Source organism: Psittacula echo (genome assembly GCF_963264785.1).
Source record: "Psittacula echo genome assembly, chromosome: 20".
Lineage (NCBI taxonomy): Eukaryota > Metazoa > Chordata > Aves > Psittaciformes > Psittacidae > Psittacula > Psittacula echo.
In genome coordinates this window covers 6,017,477-6,038,537 of record NC_137756.1, presented here as the reverse complement: position 1 = coordinate 6,038,537, position 21,061 = coordinate 6,017,477, and the positions used below count along the sequence as shown (strand labels likewise).

Here is a 21,061-nt window from a genome sequence, read left to right as displayed (position 1 = left end):
GCTGCAGAGCAACCAGGCTGTTGTGGAGATGGATTTGCTTTTCCCTTCCTCTAAGGAGGAGGGGTTTGGTTGTTCAGGGTAATTCCCAGAGAGAGGAAGAGATAAAGGAATGTCTCCAGTGTGCTGATTCTTAGGATGCCTCTGCTGAGCTGATGCATGGAGATGGGTCACCCCCTGATGCTGCCCATCCTCCTTCCATCAGGGAGCCTTGTTAGTCTGGCTGCCCCTCAGCCACAGCACATGGCACCCTGAGGCTCTCCAAAGCTCAGAAGGACCTAAAAGGGTGCAGGGGTGCTCATCTTCCTCCTATTTCCTTGGTTTTAACATCAGCTTCTGCAGACGCACCCGAACTTGTGTTGGTGTGGATGAGGGCTTTGGCTGTACTGCTTGTGGGTAGCGCTCATCTCCAGTACTGGCCATGGAGATGCAGGTCCTGCCACCCTACAGGATGGGAAGGTGCTCATCTGGAGCATCCCTAAGGGCTTGTGCTTCTGCTTCTACCTCCTGGGCCTGACAACTTGGACCCCATCCTTGCTCTCAGCCCTGAGCATGGCCTTCGGGGAAAGGGAGTTATTTCCAGTCTGTGGGGTTTCTTGTAGAAGCACAGCCTGGTTTGGGTTGGAAGGGACCATAAAGATCATCCAGTTCCAACCCATGGGCAGGGGAACACATTTCCACCCTCCTTTCTCAGCTTATCCCTCAGGTTTATGGCTGGGTTGAGTAGAAAGCCCTGAAGTTAGGAAAGTTCTTCTCCTAAAACATGGTGCTTCCATAGTGCCCTCATCCCTGTGTGGGTCAGCTCCATCTCTTCCCTTTGCTGGGACTCCCCTGGTTATCAAGAGAACACAGGCCAGCTCCCATGCAGGTGGGGATGCAATGGGAATGCCCGTCCCCCTGCCTCAGTTTCCTTGGTCAGGGAGCAGCCTGGCTGATGCCCTGAGCCCTCCCCTGCTCCATAGAGCAGGGTAAACCCCATGCAGTGGGGATGTAGATGCTGATGCTGGGCTCCCTGCATATGAGGCGCTGGTGGCCAGGGTACCATCGCAGGTACAGCGACATCCACAGACAGGGTGAGGAGAGGTGCCTCATGCGTCCCTGACTCAGAGCAGACATCCCCTGATCCCTCCCTCAGTGCTGGGGCTGGGAAGTCTCCTCCTCACCCTTCGCCTGCCCTTCCTCCTACGGAAACAAGGGGGGAAAAGTGGTAAAAATACATCTTCAGCGACTCCTGCCTCCGGATCGCGGCATCTCCCAACTGCTGGCTTCTCCTTCCCTGCCTTTTATTTCCTGCTTCATTCCAGCTTGATGGAAATCTGAGCCGAACACAATGATCCTGCAAGACTTTGTATTCACTTTGCTGCTGCTGGCCGGCTTCCTGGGGGGGGAATCGTGGGCTCAGAGCCCAGAAATCACCACCCGGGTTGCAAGCACTGAAGGTAAGTCCAGGCTGCTGCTTCCCTGTGTGCTTTATTCCTCTTGGGATCAGCAGAGAAGTCCCGTTGCTTGTTCCCCTCTTGGGCGGATGCCTCTGCTGCAGCGCACAGCTATGTTGGGACATTGTGTTTGCTGAGGAGAGGGATCTGTAGCAAGTACCCACTTCTAATGCTTTTTAGGCTCCTTCTCCTTGGCTCTGCCTTGGGAGGTGTTGCCAGTAGCCATAGGATGTAGGAGAGGGAACGACATTGATACCAGTTTAGCTTTCTGAACCGGTTTTGGTTTGACATTGCTGTTTGGCTGTTAAGAAGTGTTTTCACTTTTGCTCTCTTCTAAAGTGGTATTTGTGCCAGGATGTGTCAGAAAACCCCTAGTTTCTCGTTGCGTTCATTGCTGTTGGGTTTATGGCTTTGTAAGCTGCATCTGCATGTTATTTTATATAACCAGTACTGGACTTGCAGAGACACTCTTTGAATGTAAATGGCTAAACACGGAGAGGAAAGCTGTTAAATGCTTTCACAAAGTGATGCTTTAATATTTGGTTATGCCAAAATGAGCAATCTCAGCCGTGTCTCTGCTTGCGTGGGGTTAGGATGTGAGCGCAGCCCCCTTCACACAGCTCAGGGAGGCAATACAGCAGGGCCGCTATCCCAATCCTGCCTCTCCGCTTCTTCCCAGACTGTCCTGTGGACCTGTTCTTCGTGCTGGACACCTCGGAGAGTGTTGCCCTTAGGGTGAAGCCCTTTGGGGACTTGGTTTCCCAAGTGAAAGATTTCACCAACCGGTTCATTGATAAGCTGACAAGCAGGTACATCCCCCGGGGGTTTGGCCAGGATGCTCCAGGGACTGAGCCTGGTGCTGGGTGCGATGATGAGGCTGGCCATTTGTGGAGGGAGAGGGGAAAAGCAGGGATGTTAATGATGGGGGGCAGATCTCTTCCCTCTCCCAGTCCACAGCCATCCCATTCTGGCCTTTAGCAGGGCTGCCTGTGCTCACCCTCTAGAAAGCAACAGCTTCCTGCAGAGGCAGATGTGGGTGGTTGTTCTGTAGTGCCCAAGTGATGCTGATCCTCATGCCACCGGCTGCTCAGGCCTACCACAACCTGGGTGCTTTGGTGGCAGCAGGGCACTTCTGATGTTAAACTCAGCACTAAGATGCAGGCTGTGTCAGTGCACAGGATGCACTGATCCATCAGAGCATCCTGCAGAAAGCATAAAAGCCTTCCAGTATGAAGGGGCCTACAGGGATGCTGGAGAGGGACTCTTCATCAGGGACTGTCATGATAGGACAAGGGGTGATGGGTTCAAACTGACAGAGGAGAGATTGGGATGAACTAAATGATCTTAAGGTTCTTTTCAACCTTAACCGTTCTATGATGCTTTGATTTGAACACATCCAGCAGTGGAAATCTCATCACAGTCCTCTGTGTGGTGTTTCTCTATCTGGCTCAGCTTCTCTTGCTCAGATCCAGCCATTGCAGCCTTGTACCTATTCAGGAAGCCTCTGTACCCAACTATCCAACCTTTGGGGACCCCTTTGCCCTTCCAAACCGACCTGCTCCTGTGGTTCTGTGGCTGGGCTTTGCGTGTGAAGCACATCCCTTCGTGCAGGAGAGCAGGAGCCCTAGTAAAGCCCTGCAATGTTTGGCGTGGTGGGCCAATGAAGATGCAGTGGAGGTGATGGCAAGGTGTAGATGAAGGTCCTAATAGCCCCTCTGCTGGTGTATCTGGGCAGGTACTACCGCTGCGACCGCAACCTGGTGTGGAATGCTGGAGCACTGCACTACAGCGACGAGGTTGTGCTCATCAAGAGCCTCACCTCGATGCCCAGCGGCCAGAATGAGCTCAAGAACCGTGTCTCAGCTGTGAACTACATTGGGAAGGGCACCTACACTGACTGTGCCATCAAGCGGGGCATCGAGGAGCTGCTCATCGGGTAAGGCAGTGGGTGATGCTAGTGGTGTGGCCATGGTGGATGGGCGTTGGGAGCTCCTACCCCTATCCCAGGATGGGATAGGAAGTCACCTAAGCGCAGAATGGACATGGGGGTGACAGGTTCCTAGCACTCCTGCTTTTCTGGGATGAGGGCATCCCCTGACCATAGTCTGCAGTGTGTCCAGAGGTGCCCAAGCCACTCCTCTGCAGTTGAATCAGTTAAATTTGGTGTTTGAAACCCTTGCAGTGGCTCCCATCACAAGGAAAATAAATACCTCATCGTGGTGACTGATGGACACCCCTTGGAAGGGTACAAGGAGCCTTGTGGAGGCCTGGATGATGCTGCCAACGAAGCCAAACATCTGGGAATCAAAGTGTTCTCCGTCGCCATCTCCCCCAACCACCTGGTAGGGATCATGCAGCAGTGATGCTTCCTGCAGGGGTTCCCAATGGGACCACAAAGACCCCAGTGTGACAAAGGATGCTCTGGGAGGGAAGGATGCAGGTCCCCTGTGGGGATGGGTCCTACACGGGTACCTGTAGGTGTCACTGTGCCCTCCCCATCATAGGACCAGCGGCTCAACATCATCGCCACGGACCATGCCTACCGCCGCAACTTCACTGCCACCAGCCTGAAGCCAACGCGGGAGCTCGACGTGGAGGAGACCATCAACACCATCATTGATATGATTGTGAGCACCCAGTAACCCCTTCCCCAGCCCGTCCCTTTCCATGGGGCTCACCCATCCCTTTCAAACCCCTTCTTTTTCCCTCTTGTCTTGCAGAAGGTTAACACAGAGCAATCGGTGAGTGGCCCCCCCCCCCCAACCCTGTGCCTGAGCAGGTCCCCTGTGGGTCACCACAGCCAAACACGGGCTCAGTGGCACAGCCCTCCCCTGCAGGCAGCCCTGGGTGCTGCCTGCTGTATCTATAATGCTGTTTTCTCCTCTTCGGGCAGTGCTGCTCCTTCGAGTGTCAGGTGAGTTCAGGCTTTTGAGACTCCCTGTCCCCTTCCCCTCGTATCCCCATAGCCCCAGGCTGTGCCTTGGTGCCTGGTCTCACCCACATCTCCCTTCCACAGCCTCCCCGAGGGCCTCCTGGACCTCCTGGTGATGCAGGCAATGAGGTGAGGGATTGGCTGTGGCCGGGAGGTGGGATTCTCAGACACCCATGGAGTCTTTGGTACCTTAGCGCTGACCTATGGGGAGATGGATCATAGAACCATAGCATGGTTTGGGTTGGAAGGGACCTTAAAGATCATCTAGCTCCAACCCGCTGCCACAGGCAGGATAAGGACCTGCACCATGCTCCCATCATGGCATCATCTGCTCCCCCCATCCATGGGGCATCGCTGCTACTGTCCTCCTTGTTCTCCTTTCATTGTTCTCTTCCTGGGGATGAGGAGCTAACTCTATTTCTGTCCTGTATTGCAGGGAGAAAGGGGCAAACCAGGTCTTCCTGGCCAGAAAGGAGTGGCTGGAGACCCAGTAAGTAAAGAACCAGCACTGGTGACCCTATTGGCCACTTCTGGCCTGACTTCTTGAGCACATCCTCACCAGCTCCTGCATCATCCTGTCTCCATGGTCATGGTCCAGTGTCTCCCTCCACAGCCACCCTGCCAAGCAGTGGCCTCTGGTGGGCAGCAGGGTGGCCCCTCCTCTTGCTACAAGGCTTCCTTGTTCCTCACCCAACACAGCCTGGAGGACACGTCTCTGACTCATGTGTGCCAGCCCAGGGGTGGACTTTGGGCTCCCTCTGACACAACAAGCACAGCAGTGTTACAGGGGAGCCTTTGGTAAATAGTAAGCTAATAGCATGAGGAAACTATTTCCCTTCTCCTCCCTCCCTTCTTTCATTAGGGACACTTATTTTAGGAGGTGTGTTTCTCCCACACACGTGAGTGTGCACTTACTCATCCCTTGCATTCCCAAGTTGGAACCCCCCATTGCCAGGCCTTTTTCCTTCCCTTCATCCATGTGTGTCCCAGAGAACCCGCTTCCCATCACCCTCAGCAAGGGCTGGAGATGGTGGAGGTGAAGGCAGGTCCTCTCTGCCCTCCACAATGGTCCCATGCTTCCACATAGGAAGATATGGGAGAGCCTCCACTATGATGGTTGGGGTGAAACTGGCCCGTGGTGATGATGTTTGCATCCCTAACACCATGTTTCTATTCTCTAGGGCAGGCCAGGGGACATGGGACCTGTTGGCTACCAAGGAATGAAGGTACATGGGGTTGTAGGGTCACAGGGGTGGTTTTAGTTGGGCCACAGGCTTTGTGCTGCATTCTCATCCTCCCATTTTCCTCTCTCTTTCCATCTCCAGGGTGACAAAGGAAGTCGAGGAGAAAAGGTGAGGACAGCAAGGATGTTGAGGGAAGATCTGTGTCCCCTGTTTGGTTACCCCAGCTGCATGGTGTTGGGGTCTGCTGTGTGCCCGTGCATCCATCCCTCGTGCCAGGAGCAGGGATCCAAACGGATCAGCCAGTTTGGAGCCAACGCAGCCTTAGGCAGACACAACAGGAAGGACTGGTGGTGCTCGGGGTGAATACCTGCACCATCAGCCCATGCTGGCATGGGGACGGCAGCACAGTGGGGGGACAGATCTGCTCTGCACAGGGCCTAACATCTCTCTCCTTCCCTTTGCAGGGCTCGAGAGGAGCCAAAGGAGCCAAGGTCAGTCTCTGGTTTTGCACCATCTATTCTTTGTGGATGATGCCTGGGGGCATCGATCAGATGAAGACCCATGAAGGGTCTTCATGGAAGCTGTTCTTCATTTCAGGGTGAGAAGGGCAGGCGTGGAATCGATGGCATCGATGGCATGAAGGTAAATCTCCAGGCTGGGGCACTCTGCTTAGCCCGAGGGCCCTCCACATCCATTGTGGGATCTGGGAACAAGGTGTCCCACACGAGGCAATGGAGTTCTGGTTCACCTTCAAGCTGGGGACAGGGTTGGGATGTCCCTTTTGGGTATCTGGGAGGTATGGGATGGAGGGAGGGATGTCTTCCCATGGGCGCAGTGCTCATGGAGAGTCCTTCTTTGTCTGACAGGGTGAAGCTGGATACCCCGGGTTACCAGGCTGCAAAGGCTCACCTGGATTTGATGTATGTACTGTGGGTGCCACTTGCATGAGAACAAACCATAGTGCATGGATAGTGCATGGAAATGGGGAGATCCCCAAGAAGGGGACCTGCTGGGAAGGTAGTTGCTGTGGTTGGAACTTGGCCTTGACCAATGCCAGGGATGGGACAGCCACAGCTTCTCTGAGCATTGTGTTTCTCCAGTTTCCCTCCTTGTTTCTGTGCTCCCAGGATGACACATCCATAGTGGTACCCATAATCACTGCAGTCCACTCTCAGTAGCCCAACAACCACCTTTGCTGCCTATTTAACCTGAGCTGCTCAGTGTTTGAGCACCACAGTCAACAGTGATGCTTGCATGGCTTCACAAGTACCATGCCACCCCTGTGTCGCTCTGGAGTCCACATCCCCATCATGCTGGGGAGCTAAGAGCCGGGATGCTTGCTCCATGCCCAGTTCCTCACAGATAGTGATGCTGGCTGCTGGGATGCTTGCTCCATGCCCAGTTCCCTACATACGGTGATGCTGTTTTTGTTCTCAGTGATGCTACCTTTTTTCAACAGGGAGCTCAAGGCCCACCTGGACCGAAGGGAGATCCTGGTGCTTACGGACCCAAAGGAGGAAAGGTGAGCCACTCTGCCCATCCTCACACGGAAGGAGGGATGCTGGGAATCCCTCTCCTGCAAGAAGGAGAGATGGTGACTTACCCATTGCTGGCATCCTTGCCTTGCTTGGGAGCAAGCCTATGGCGATCACCTTATGTGGATTCCATGGTGCCTACAACACCCCTGAGGCATTGGGGGGGTTGCTGTGAAAAGGTGGCTTGTGCTGGGCAGGCTGGGGGGGATCCGCTGGGAATGGCGGGCTTGGAGTACACCGAAGGGTCCTGATGGCCTTTGCGGGAGCCGAAATCCACTGCTGGGTGCTGGATGCCGTATGCAGTCTTGACTGTGCCTTGTGTCCTTGTGAAGGGAGAGCCTGGCGATGATGGAAAACCTGGCCGACAGGGAATTCCTGGCAGCCCTGGAGAGAAGGTGGGTGAAGCATCCCATGCATGAGCATCCTCTGCTCCATCCTTGGCTTTGAAGCAGAGCTTTTGTCCAAGGTGAAAGCTTCCCCCCAAAACCTGATCACTGATCCTGATTGCCTGTGGCTTGCTCATACAGGGTGCTGCTGGGAACCGGGGTGAGCCTGGACCAGCAGGAGAAATGGGTGATGAAGTGAGTCCTCTGCCCACCATGCCCTCCCATCCATGCATCTTGCCAGCCATTCCCACCACATATTGACCACCCCTCTTGTTCTTCCATAGGGTGCTCTAGGCCCGGATGGTCCTACTGGAGAACGGGTAAGTGAGGACGCCAGGCACCACATTGGCAGGGCACGGATAAGGATGAGGATGAGGAGGGGTGGGGATGAGCCCGCTCAGAGGTGGGCAATGAGAGGAGGGTCCTGATTTGATGTTCCTCCCATCTCTTTGCAGGGCAGCAATGGAGAAAGAGGAGCCCTGGGCTCACCGGGTGACCGTGGGCCAAGAGGAGAGCCGGTAACTGCATCCATGGGGCAGCTTTTCTGCTTGCAAACAGGGTCACACTTAGCAGCCAGGGGCTGGAAATAGGTGGCCAGTGGCGAACTCCACCAGCCTGTGGGCCAACAGGCAAGCTGGGTGCCTTTCCTTGCCAGCCAAGGGGGGAACTTGATGGTGTCCCCCCAGCAATCACCCCTTTATGTTTGCACCTCATCACCAAGCAACCAAAACCCAGAGGAGAGTGTGCCCAGCAGGCAGAGAGCAAAAACCAGTTGATGGAGAGCAAGGAGGACGAGGTGTCCTCTGGGTGCTCTGCATGGGGTGCCGTTGGTACGGATGCCGCTGGGCAGTGTGTGCAGGAACACCCTTCCGTCCCCTTTTTGGGTGGGAATCACTAGGAAAGTATTTTTCCTGCTGTCAGGGCATGAGTCACTGAACACGAGCATGGGAGGGACAGGCAGCGGAGCACTCAGCAGGCCAGGACAAACATGTGGTGAGGGACCAAGGGGTTTGGGGCAGTGGGAGCCAGCAATAGCATCCCAGCGGGAGTCCCAGTACCACCAGCACCGGTCTTCTGCCCACTGCTAGCTCCAGGAAGGGGGTAAAAGTCCACTTATGGCAGCTTCCTCCTTCCTGTTTAGCACTTGCTGCTCCCCATGGTGTGAGGGGCAGATGTGTGCAGGAGATGGAGCACGCCAGTGTCCTGGAGTTAAACTGTTCAGCAGACGATGGGCTGCTTCCTTCCAAGTTCCAGTCCAAGCACGAGGCTGTGTAACCTCGCCAGAAACGTCCTTCCCTGACGCTCAGGGCCCTTCGGGAGTTGTGTTTTGTATTTACTGTTTGGCTCTAGGCATCCGCAAGCTTCCAGCCTGCAAAGAACAGCTTTGGGGTCAATAAGCTTTAAGTCAGGTGTGATTGAGGAAGCAGTTCTTCCCTATGAGAGGGGTGAGATGCTGGCCAGAGAAGCTGCCCCATCCCTGGCAATGCTCAAGGCTTATGGTTGTGAGTTTAGATGAGGAAGGTGCCCAGAGCCAACCCAGGGTGCTGAGTGCTGGCAAAGTAGAGGGGAGAGCATCAGCGGTGAGAGGTGGGAATGTCCCTCCCCATCTACCGGCTCATTCCTTTGGAAACTCCCTTAGCTCCAGAGGGACAGCAGAGTGGAGGAAGAGGGGGTGGAGGAAGGAGGATGCTAGACAGGAGTCTGCCTATGCATGGGGACAGCAGCACATGTATGGAGAATGTGGTCGGGAAGAGCCACTCTGTGGCTTTGGGATCCTCTCTGTGTATCTGCAGAAGCTTTGCAAGGTGGACCTCTGCATGGATTTGCTTTTCTGGCACAAAATGAGTTGACACCTATCGCCTAGAGGGAAGTACTCCCACCCTCCGGTTCTTCCTCTTGGGGCTGTCTTCTTGGCTTCGAGCTGGCCACGCCAGCCTGTCTTTGCTCTCCCAATGCCTCTCATAGTTTGCTCTCCCAGTTCCTATTCAGCATGTGCCATCAGTGCTGCATCCCTGCTCCCCATTACATGCAGGGCCCTTTGTACCCTATGCCTGCCCCTCTTTGGGTTCCTCATACACTCTGTGTGCATTCTCAGGGAGAGCCTGGACCACCAGGTGACCAAGGGCGGGAAGGACCCCTCGGACCACCTGGAGACCAGGTAAGAGCTTGGTTTAGCCTTCTGGATCCCAGGTGGAAGTGGTTGGAGCTGTTGGCAAGAGTGGGGCCAGGGACTTGACTGATGCCACAGCATCTTCCACAATGGGTAGCAAACCTGGTGGAAAGAGGCAGCAATTTCTTGGAGAAGCAGGGATATGAACAAAGCTATAAGAATGGAGATGGAGCAACCTCCATGCCATTTCCCAATCCCATGGGAACTCATGCCAACGTGTGTGAGAGATTTGGAAATGGGCAAGTGCAAGCTGCAGTAATGCACAAAATGTTAAGGGAGTCAATGGGACATCTTGTGTCAGTGAGGATAAGCCCGACAGGGCCCCAGCAGTGTCCCTGACACCCTTGGCATCTGCAGAGACATCTGTCCCAAAGCCAGCTCTCCTCAAGTCTGCTTGCTGCAAGGCCTGGCCTTCCTGCTCTGGGCTCTGCTTGTCCTTGTGTGCCTCAAGGAACAGATCTTAGACCCCATGGGCTTTCTGGGCTACCTTCAGCCTGAGGAAAACATCCCATGCTTTCAATTACGGGCTCTTTCTTTTCAAAGTCTGAGTCTGGAGGTGTTGCTGGGTTAAACCTCCATGGCAACAGCACTGATTTGCAATGGCCAACAGGGTCTTTGCAACTAAGCAAGCATCCTCTGACAGCACCCTTGGACAGGGGTCTGTGGGACAGCTTCTCCCCACACACCATCAGAGTTGTGATGGAGCCCAAGATACAGGGAAGTGACTGACACAAACGTTCCCACGCTGGTGGAGCAGGACTTCCATGAAGGTTGAAACATGGATGCCAGTGTGAGGATAAAGACAAGACAGCTTTTGAACTCCTTTATGGTCAACCAAGAGCCATGAAGGAGATGTGGAGCATGGGACAGCCACTGTTGTGTTTGTGTTATCCCCAGCATGGGCCATATGGGGCCACTGCCACGGTGGGAGGTGGCCCTGGTAGGACGGATGCGTGTGCGTGATGGACCAGTGCTGCAGGCGGACTCCAGCAAGGGAAGGAGGTCTGGAGCTGCTCTCCACATGGTAGAGGCTCATCCTAGGTTCAAGGCAGAAGGGCTGCTCAGAAGATGCCAGACGCAAGCCTGGGAGATGTGTGTGTGCAAGAATGGAGGCTGGGATAGATCCTGCTTCCATCCAGCCTTCCCTTGAGGAGGAGGACAAAGGAGAAGGAGCAGTCTCCCTGCTAGTCCTGAGCCTGTGGGACATGGTTTCAACCTCCCCAGCACCGAACTTGGGACAAACCCCCGTCGGAGGAGGAAGCATTGCAGCTCCAATGCTTCCCCAGGCCAGGGACTTGCCCCAGTGCCTCCACTGCTCCAGGGGGATTTCAAAAGCAGTTGCAAAGCAAGAGTTTTCTTTCCATCAGCTCCGAAGGAATGCTTTTGCTTGGCCAGATTAGAACTAAATGAGTAATCGGGCTTGGGCAAGTGTAGGGCTTTGGCAACCACGAGTGTGTTTCAAGCCATGCTATCTGGAAGCTCTGGCTCTCAGAGCCTATTTGTCTTGGCAAGGGGAAAGGGGTCCCACTAGCCTGTGACTCCCTTTCATCCTCTTTCTATCCAAGAGAAGCTAAAGGTGAGCATGATCCTCATGGACAGGTTTGGTGGTCCCTCTCTCATCCTGGCCATGGTGCCCCATTCCTCACATGGTTCTTGTCACACCCAGAAAGGTAATGGGCATGCAACTGATTCTTCGACTCAAAATCCTGCATCTTCATAAACTCCTGCAGGGCCATGAGGGAATTGCACTGTGTGAGCCAAGGGTGCTGTGGATCCAGCTTTGGCTGATGCGAACAGTCATGAGGTCCTGTCCCTCCTTCCCAGCTTTCTCTCTTCTGGGCTTTTGTGCAGAAACAGGCTCACATGCCCTTGAACAGTTCAGGACTCTGTACTGTGTAATATTAAGTCCTCTGTTACCCACATAGAATCCCAGCCTGGTTTGTATTGGAAGAGACCTTAAAGCTCATCCAGCTCCAACCCCTGCCATTGGCAGGGACACCTTCCACTGGAGCAGCTTGCTCCAAGCCCCTGTGTCCAACCTGGCCTTGAACACTGCCAGGGATGGGGCAGTTACCGCTGCAATGCTGAAGCCCAGGTACCACTGAGCAAGTGCTTCCAGGAGCCTGTGTCCGCATGGGAGGAGCATCATTATGTGGTCATTACTCACCATCTTTACCAATCTTCTGGCAAATAAACCCTGCAGAAGGCTGTTGGCACTAAGCAGAAGATGGAGGGGACATCTGTGTCACCTTTAGGATGACTTGCATCCCCAAGGACCATCTTCGGCCCCGTTGGCACCTCTGGCACAGCCGATGCGATGTCACCGTGCAACCCAGCTGTGCTTCTGAAGCATCTCCCCAACTGCATTAACCCCATGTTAATCAACCCCAAATCCCCATTGCGAGATCTCTTTGTGTTTCCTTAGGGTGAGGCTGGACCGCCAGGACCCAAGGGCTATAGGGGAGATGATGGCCCTCGTGGCAATGAGGTGAGTGCTTCTTCATTACTGCATCTTCTGAGGGGAGGGAATGAAGAGAAGACCAGGAGATGATGCCCATCAGGGTATTCCCTAAATCCCTGCGATATTGGAAACTTGTAGGTACAAACTCGGGTGCTAGCTTCCTAGCAGACATATGGGTCCTTAAGGCCATGGCTGCCTTTACTCCCTGCCTGCCAAAAGCCATTTCATGGATAGGGTACAGCCGCACTGTGAGCTTCCCATCACAAAACCATACATGGGCTTTGCATTGCTCTTGTGTAAGTAAAAACACCTCCCGTGATGGGCTTGTGATGGTAGCTGGTTGCCTCAGAAGACATCACCTTCCCAGCTCACAGGATGGTGTGTGCACTGATTGACTGCTTCTTCTGCTCCTTCCAGGGTCCAAAGGGATTGCCTGGAGCACCTGGGCTGCCTGGAGACCCTGGCCTGATGGGAGAAAGGGTGAGTGGGATTTGCACGGAGGGGGTTGCATGCCATGCTGGGAAGGATGCCCAACAGGACACACAGCATCATCCAGCTCAGGAAGAGAAGTAACTCTGTCCATACACAGAGGAGATGCCTGGAAAACTTGCAAGCAGCCTGCTTTGGAATATACATCACATCTGCAGGCTCCAAGAGTCATCCTCTGTCTGTTCCTAGCCCCAGTCACTGAGAGCTCCAAGAGTCATCCTCTGTCTGTTCCTAGCCCCAGTCACTGAGAGAGGCAGTGTCACTTGCCTCTCAGCGGCTGTGTGGGTCACACACAAGCAAAGTGGCCTTTTTACCTGCCTGGACCAGTGTCCAACCCACCAGTACCGTATTTCCTGCCCATTTTGCTGGAGATAAATTGCCCAAGATGCTGTGCTATCTAATGGATCTGCTTCTTTATCTCACCTATTGCTCCCTTCCTTCCCAGGGGGAAGATGGCCCTCCTGGGAATGGCACAATTGGATTCACAGGAGCCCCAGTAAGTCCTTTTGTGCTGTTCTGAAGCTCTAAGCCCATTATTACTGCTTGTCCCACCTAATGTGCCTCCTTCCCTTCATCCCCAGGGGCCGCAAGGAGACAGAGGTGACCCTGGCATCAATGTAAGTGTGCTGCTTCCCCATACACCCAACAGAAACTTCTTTGGCTCCTTAAAGCCTCTCCCTTTGCTGAACGGTGAAATGGGCTCCCTGAAGCATCCTCCACCTCCAAAACCCTCTTTTCCTTCTGCTCACCTCTCCCTGCAGTGGATGCTTCTGGTGGAAGTATCCTGCCTAGGTGATCACCTAAAGACAGCAGCCTGGAATGAGTGCTTTCCATGGAGCCAGAGTTTAGGGTTGAGTGTGTCACCCAGGGATGATGCTATAACACTAAAAAGCACCTAGGAAGCTCTTTCCCTCAATAGCACTGCAGTTTGGTGCTAGGGAGCTTATACTTTTCTCTCCATCCCTTTCCCAAGCCATTTCTCACAAGGTCACTGCAGACAGCACCAAACTTTCCATGATATAACAATAGTTCTCCATGCAAGAGTCTTGTCTGTGCTGTTTTTCAGGGAACAAAAGGCTATGTCGGTCCTAAAGGTGATGAAGGAGAAGCTGGAGACCCTGGCAATGACGTGAGTAATGTGTATGAAGCTGAAGCCCTAACTCTTCTGGTTGGATGCAGCAGCCTCAGATAACGTGTTAGGGGTTCAGCCGGACCCATGGAGGGGAAGGTGCAGCACTGACACACACAGATTGGTGGAATTTGGTCTTGTTTTCATTCCAGAACCCAAACCCTGGCCCCATGGGCATCAAAGGAGCAAAGGGCCACAGAGGACCAGAAGGCCGTCCAGTAAGTAAGGACCCTGGCAGGGTATGCACCAAAGTGTGGGGCTGATGGGGCCTTCAACAGCAGGGTTCACCACAGACCTGCTCTTCAAACCTGCTGCTACAGCCTGGTACAGAGGACTCTGAAATACCATGTTCATCCCAAAATCAGGGCAGAAAGTGCAGACACTTGTGTACTTTCGTAAGCCAAGTGTCCTCGTATGATCAGGTTCAATAAGGGCAAAGCAGCCTTTTGGAGTGACCATCCTGAAAGCATTTCAGTTCCTCTTGAGTCACCACTTGCTTGCATTGCTTCACGTTGGCCTGAAGGCTACAAGACAGGCAAGTGGAATCCATCCACCCATCTCCTGGGTGCTGTGGGAGCCCATGCCAAGCCTTGATGGGCATGGCACCTGTGGAAGTGGGTCTCCTTGCACTTCGCCCCAGTGCATCCTTAGGGCGTTGTGCAAGCAAGCAGATGTACCTGCTCAAAGCCCAGTGGTCAGCAAGTGGGAAGCCAAAAAGACATTTCCAGGCTCTCTATTGCTTAGCAAGGTATTAGCAGAGAAGGCCACAGATAGGAACTGGCTGCTCTTGTAACTGCTTTCTGTATTTGACAGGGACCAGCAGGACCTGTGGGACCTCCAGGACCAGATGTGAGTAGGACAGGATTGGGGTGCTGCTTGCTTTGCTTGGTCTGTGCTTCCCCTGCCCCACACAATGGCCCCTGGGAGGGGGTTAATGCTGGAGGAGCCTCATGCTGCTCCCCATTACCATCCCAGCAACTCTCACTGGTCAGATTGCCCTCACACCAGCCCATCACTCATGTCCAGATCAGGACCTGCGCTTTGGGGGCACAGAGCAGCAGATGGAGGTGGTGGACAGCACTTGGGGGCTGCCTTCACTGTTATTACAACAAATCTTCACCTCTGTTTGCAGGAATGTGAAATCTTGGACATAATCATGAAGATGTGCTGTGAGTATCCCCATACCGCTCCTCCTACCCTGCTCAGGACGTAGCGTGCAGAAGGATGCTATGGGCATTTCTCCTCTTCCACTGGTTGCTATTAAGTCAATGAGCTGAAGGAAGGGAGATCCCCTCCATAGTAACCCAAAAGAGGCAAATCTTTTGCACTTGGCTGTTCCTTCTCTTGACCCAGTTGTGTAAAACCAGTGTAATGGACCATTTTACAATGGGTTTTGATCATAAATAGCCGGGCCTGACTTTCCTTTTGGGAACGGGAAGGCCTGTTTTCTGGTGTCCTGCCATGGGGAGCAGCAGCCCATGTGCTGCAAAGGGTTTCTGGCCAGTAATGAAGTGCTGGTGGACACAGGGTAGGTAGGGAACTGAGTCTGAGCTCCATACTCCAGTGATTTACTTAACTTCTCCAGGATCAGCTTTGATTCTCATTTAAATCAGAACACATCAGTGTGTGCACAAACTGAGCTCTACTGCTCCAGGTTGAAGCATCCCAATCTGAAACAGGAGAGAGGGATGGGTATTTCCAACAGGAAGGAAACCTTCCTGAGCTTCAGTTGTCCAGATGAGGTGTCTTTGGGTTTGCAGAAACACAAAAAGCCTTGTGACCAGCATTCTGACGTTCTCTCTTTCTCTCCCTTCTCCTCCAGCTTGCTGTGGTGAGTGTTACTTGGCAAGGCTGCTCTGCAAGCATTTGCTGGCCCTTCTCCTTGCTTGCACCCCTCCTCTCCCCTTCTCCTTGCCTTCTGCTATGGAGATGTGCTGAAAGCCCAGGAGGGAGGACAGAGCTTGAGCAAGGCAGGGGAGGGCAGTGAGCTCTTCCTGCGGGTGCTGCATGAATGCAGAAGCAGGATTCGGGGCACAATGGAATGTGCTGGGTGTGTTTTCTCTAATGCTGTCCCAGCGGGTTGGGTTTGCAGTCCAAAAGCTTGAAGGAAGAGCCAAGGGCTCATGATGCTTTTCAGCCATGGCAAAGAAGGAGGAACAAGCTCAGTTAGCCTCCTCCAGCACACCAGCATCATCTCTGTCCTCCTGGGCTGGGTGAATGGAAGAAGTGAAAAGGCTTTCACTGGGTTTTGGGACAATTATGGGGTACTCATAAAGGTACTTTATGAGGTACTCACAGTGTGGAAATGCTACACAGAAGTTAGTAAAGTGACTCTCAAGTCTTCTATGGGGCTATTTTGCTGCTTTTGCCCCCTGCTTTGTGGGTAGATAGGGTGCACACTGGGTCAGGACTAACAGCAGCCATCAGCTGCTCGCTTTGGCACGGCTCCCTGGCAAAACATGCAGCTCACATAGAAAACACCCATGAAAGAGGAGGTTTAAGTCCTGTGCCCTGCTGCAGAGTGCACCTGCGGGCCCGTCGACCTCCTCTTCGTGTTGGACAGCTCGGAAAGCATCGGCCTGCAGAACTTCCAGATTGCCAAGGACTTCATCATCAAAGTCATCGACCGCCTGAGCAAGGACGAGCGTGTGAAGGTGAGGTTTCCACCGCGTGCATGGATGCACGCTTGTGCGCACTCGTGTTATCAAGCAGGAAAGTGGGGATGTGCAACCACTCCAAAGACCCTCCACAAGGTTTTAAACTGAAACAGGGGAAGTTTAGATTGGATCTAAGGAAGAAATTCTTTACTGAGAGGGTGGTGAGGCACTGGAATGGGTTGCCCAGGGAGGCTGTGAATGCTCCATCCTTGGCGGTGTTCAAGGCCAGGTTGGATGAGGCCTTGGGTGGCATGGTTTAGTGTGGGGTGTCCCTGCTCATGGCAGGGGGGTTGGAACTGGATGATCTTAAGGTCCTTTCCAACCCTGACTATTCTATGATTCTATGCTTCTAAGGCTTAGCTTCAAGTGTACAACTGGGGTTGGGTCTTGGTTCTTCCCAGATTCATGAAGAGATAGAGATCAGTTTGTTGTCCCAAAACACAGTCGTTTCACTCGTCCTGGGCAAAGGGACTATTCCTGCTGCGTGTGAGCTCTTCCTCCACGTCCCAGAGCAAATAGCTCATAAGGCATTTGCCTGATCAATCAGTCTCTTCCTAGTCCCACTGAGCATTTCTGGCTGGAGTAGGTAACACGTTATGTGTTACAACTCTGATGGCCAAGCCCCCAGGAACTCTTGTTTCCCCCCAGGCTTAGGTTTAGGTTATCAGTTAAGCACACAACTGAAAAGGACCTTTTTAGCCCAAACCAGCACTATTGTCCCCATAGTGAGCCTTTCAATCTGAAGAGGGACATAAATGCTTGCTCCTAACTCTTGCCTAGTAACCTACTGTGCCTGGGAAGTGTCATTTACCTCTGTGATTTGGCTGGGATGTTTAGGATCTAGTCTTACGGTATAACCAGACATATATATAACATATGTAACATGTATATAACCAGACACCAGGCACATGGGCTGTAAAGTCATAACACGCTGCTGCTGGATGCTTGTGTGAGCATGTATGGTTCTCTTTGGCTGGAAGGGTAGAGCTGGGCACCAAAACCACTGTGTTGGAAGGAAAGTAAGCTTTGAAGCAAGATCTATTCCAAGCCACCCACCATGGCCAATGGCTTGTGTCGGGACCACTGAGCCAGGAACCTGGGTTTGGGTCTTGTTTTACCCATGTGCATCCACTCCTGTTGGAATTCCTTCTGCCTGGAATAAGGCAGAGAAGAGGCAGCAGAGCCTGAAGGGCTTGAACTGAAGGGGTTCAGCACAAACCATCAGCAGGATTCCTGAGCCTCCAGGACCCCCTGATGTATCTGACCCAAACTGGCATCTGTTTTTCCCCAACAGTTTGAACCTGGAGAGTCCCGTGTGGGTGTTGTGCAGTACAGCCATGACAACACGCAGGAGCTGGTGGCCATGGGGGATGCCAACATAGACAACATTGGCACACTCAAACAGTGAGTCTGTGGGGTCTTGGCACATCATGCAGGGACCAGACCCAAGGACACCTGTTTCCTTCCCATCCTCCATCTCCAGGCCAGCATCTCCTACAACTGCAAGGATGCTGTACGTTCTCTAGTTGAAAGTAGCAGTTGTAGGTGGTGCTGAGGCCAAGAGCTTGCTGGTTTTCCACCCAAAGCCCCATGCAGGGACCACGTGCAGGCTCACTGGTGTCTGTGCTTGCAGGGCAATCAAGAACCTGAACTGGATAGCTGGGGGCACCTACACTGGAGAAGCTCTGCAGTTCACCAGGGATAACCTGCTGCGGAGATTCACCTCGGACAAGCGCGTTGCCATTGTCATCACAGACGGACGCTCCGACACGCTGCGGGACCCTACCCCGCTCAATTCCCTGTGCGATGTCACCCCGGTAAGCGCAAAGGGACCTGCTGTGCAGCACTGGGCATTAGAGGGGGTTCTCTGGCTCTCTCCATGTCTTTGCTACCCAAGGGCCTGTAGGGACAGGCCAAGGGGAATGGCTTTAACGTGCCAGAGGGGAGACTGAGATGAGCTCTTAGGCAGAAGCTCTTCTCTGTGAGGGTGCTGAGGCGCTGGCACAGGGTGCCCAGAGAAGCTGTGGCTGCCCCATCCCTGGCAGTGCTCAAGGGCCCTTCCAACCCAAACCAGGCTGTGATTCTATGATGGGATGATGGGCTCCTATCTTCCTGCAGGTGGTTTCCCTTGGGATTGGTGACATTTTCCGGAACCCTCCGAATCCCGATCACCTCAATGACATCGCCTGCTTAAGCAGACCAACCAGGCCAGGACTGTCCATTCAAAGGGACAACTACGCCGAGCTCCTGGATGACACCTTCTTGCAGAACATCACCTCGTACGTCTGCCAAGGTGGGTGAAAGACTGGCTGTGGAGGCAGTGAGGATTGCCTCAGCCTAAAGGGGAGGGATGCAGGCTGCCCTGCCTTGCCTTTCCCCAGCGATGCTCTTCAGCAGGCATGGAGGGAAGAGAATGGCCTTCAAGGCTTAATTAAATAAGGAGTGAGGACATCTAGTGTCTTGGGACACTTTGCAGCTGGGTGCAGCTCTGCTGCTGCAAGGTATCTCCATCCACAGCCTTTCTTCGTGCTTTCTGATGCCCCTTTAGCCTTTTCACAGCGCCTTCTATAGTGTAGCTTTGAATGAAGTGATTGTCCCTCCTGTGGCTCTGTGGGAAGCTGTAGGAGAAGAGGTTTTCCAGGGTGAGCTGGTGAAAATTACTCTTTCCCATTTCCTTTAACAGAGAAAAAGTGTCCGGACTATACCTGCCCAAGTGAGTATTGGCTCTTTGCTCCACACACAAGGATTGTGGGTGCTATGCAGGGGGGGAATGGGAGCTTGTGTTTGTGGGAATGCTTATCTTGGACACCTCTTGCAACAGGGAGGCTTCTGGGTTGGAGAAGGGAACCAACACCAAACCAACCCAAAGCACAGGGGGGGAAAGCCTAGATAGTTGCTTTTCTGGCATCTCAAACCTGGGGAGAGGAGGCTGTGCCATATTTTAACCTTCATTTTAGCTGAGGCAGGTAATGAGATCAACTGCTGTTAGTAGCGGGAGCATGAGGAAAAGTCAGCACTGAGGCAGGGATATTTGGGAAAGGTGCTTGAAAAGTGAGAATAGAAAGGAATTTGGTGGGATACATCTCCTAGAAAGAAATGCATACAATTCTTAGACTCATTATGGGGAAAAAAGCCAGCCAAGGGAGATGAAGTGTGTTTCCCAGCCATGCAAGGACAACATGTATTGAAGCAACAAGAGCCATTAGATGGTCTAACCCAGATAAGAACCTGGGAATGCAGCAAATAAGGCATGAAAGGGTAAAAGGACAAGCACGGGACAGCACTGGGATAGGGCAAGCCAAGCTAGCAAACACCCAGAGAGTGGGGATTCCTCAGGAAGCTTCCCATGGAAGAAGCAGGAGAAGCCCAGCGTTAACAAGGCTTTCCCCTTGCAGTCACCTTCTCCGGGCTGGCAGACATCACTCTGCTGGTGGACAGCTCCACCAGCGTCGGCAGCAAGAACTTCGAGACCACCAAGAAGTTTGTGAAGCGGCTGGCGGAGCGGTTCCTGGAGGCCGGAAAGCCTGCCGATGACTCCGTGCGTGTCTCCGTGGTCCAGTACAGCGGCCGGAACCAACAGAAGGTGGAAGCTCAGTTCCAGCACAACTACACGGTCATTGCCAAAGCCATTGACAACATGGAGTTCATCAACGACGCCACGGACGTCAACGCCGCCCTGCGGTACGTGACGGGGCTGTACCAGCGCTCCTCCCGCGCCGCGGCCAAGAAGAGGGTGCTGGTGTTCTCTGATGGCAACTCTCAAGGCATCACGGCCAGGGCCATTGAAAGGGCTGTGCAGGAAGCTCAGCAGGCTGGCATTGAGATCTATGTGCTGGCGGTGGGCAGCCAAGCCAACGAGCCCAACATCCGGGTCCTGGTCACGGGGAAGAGCGCGGATTACGATGTGGTCTATGGCGAGCGTCACCTCTTCCGTGTGCCCGACTACTCCTCTTTGCTGCGGGGGGTCTTCTACCAAACTGTGTCCAGGAAAATAGCTGTTGACTGAGCATCCGGGGGGGTTTCTTGCCAAGGCCATTGCCTGCTTCTGTCTCACCAAAAAATGAAAGCAAACAACCAAAGAAAAAAACCCCAAATCCAGTATTTTTGACAACTTCAGGAATTCGTGTCTATGCAGATGGCCATAGTGCCACAGCCTGGCTGTCCACAGCTCCCTGCTTTCTCTCCCTGCTTCATCATCTGCATCTCTACTCTCTTAGCCTCAGACCTCCTTTCCTGCCAATGGCTGCCTCCTCCTCTCCCCACAGTGGGCAAACACAAGCACACCTAGCAATAAAACACTAGAACACCAATAGCAACCTCATCCCACTGGTTTTTGGCCAAAAAAAAAAGAGATTTGGGATGAGGAATTTTGTAGCACTAAGAACAAACCTGGTCTCATAAGGCTGATGATGCTCTTTACAGATACAGGGGTTTTGTTCATTTGCTTCTTTCTTTCATCAGCTGAGCACTTGCCCAGCTCACAATGGCCTGAACCTAATGCTGTGCTTCAAGTGGAATGTTCAACACTTCAGCAGGCTTTGAGAGGCGATTTTTTGTCATGGCTGGCAAGTTTGGTTCATCTCTCCCATGCTTGGTGAGGAGGGCTAGATTGCATTACCCAAACTGGAGGTGGAAGCCTCTCTGGTCTCCAGAGCCATGAGATGGGGCACTGAGTTCTCAAGCTG

At 53.3% G+C, this 21,061-nt stretch overlaps 1 protein-coding gene across 1 annotated transcript; it reads left to right on the top strand.

The window, feature by feature from the left end:
* Positions 1-1,327: 1,327 nt before the first annotated feature.
* On the top strand, positions 1,328-20,382 carry COL6A1 (collagen type VI alpha 1 chain; the record flags this gene model as incomplete). Its single annotated transcript, XM_080632015.1, has 34 exons — positions 1,328-1,436; positions 2,113-2,242; positions 3,169-3,369; positions 3,616-3,775; positions 3,938-4,060; positions 4,154-4,174; positions 4,327-4,347; positions 4,450-4,494; positions 4,802-4,855; positions 5,547-5,591; positions 5,691-5,717; positions 6,014-6,040; positions 6,147-6,191; positions 6,416-6,469; positions 7,009-7,071; positions 7,417-7,479; positions 7,612-7,665; positions 7,755-7,790; positions 7,926-7,988; positions 9,566-9,628; positions 12,066-12,128; positions 12,519-12,581; positions 13,036-13,086; positions 13,172-13,207; positions 13,657-13,719; positions 13,872-13,937; positions 14,533-14,568; positions 14,852-14,888; positions 16,222-16,373; positions 17,671-17,780; positions 18,010-18,193; positions 18,495-18,669; positions 19,060-19,089; positions 19,772-20,382. 34 exons carry the CDS (start codon positions 1,328-1,330, stop codon positions 20,380-20,382), a joined length of 3,081 nt encoding a protein of 1,026 aa, XP_080488141.1.
* Positions 20,383-21,061: the final 679 nt, after the last annotated feature.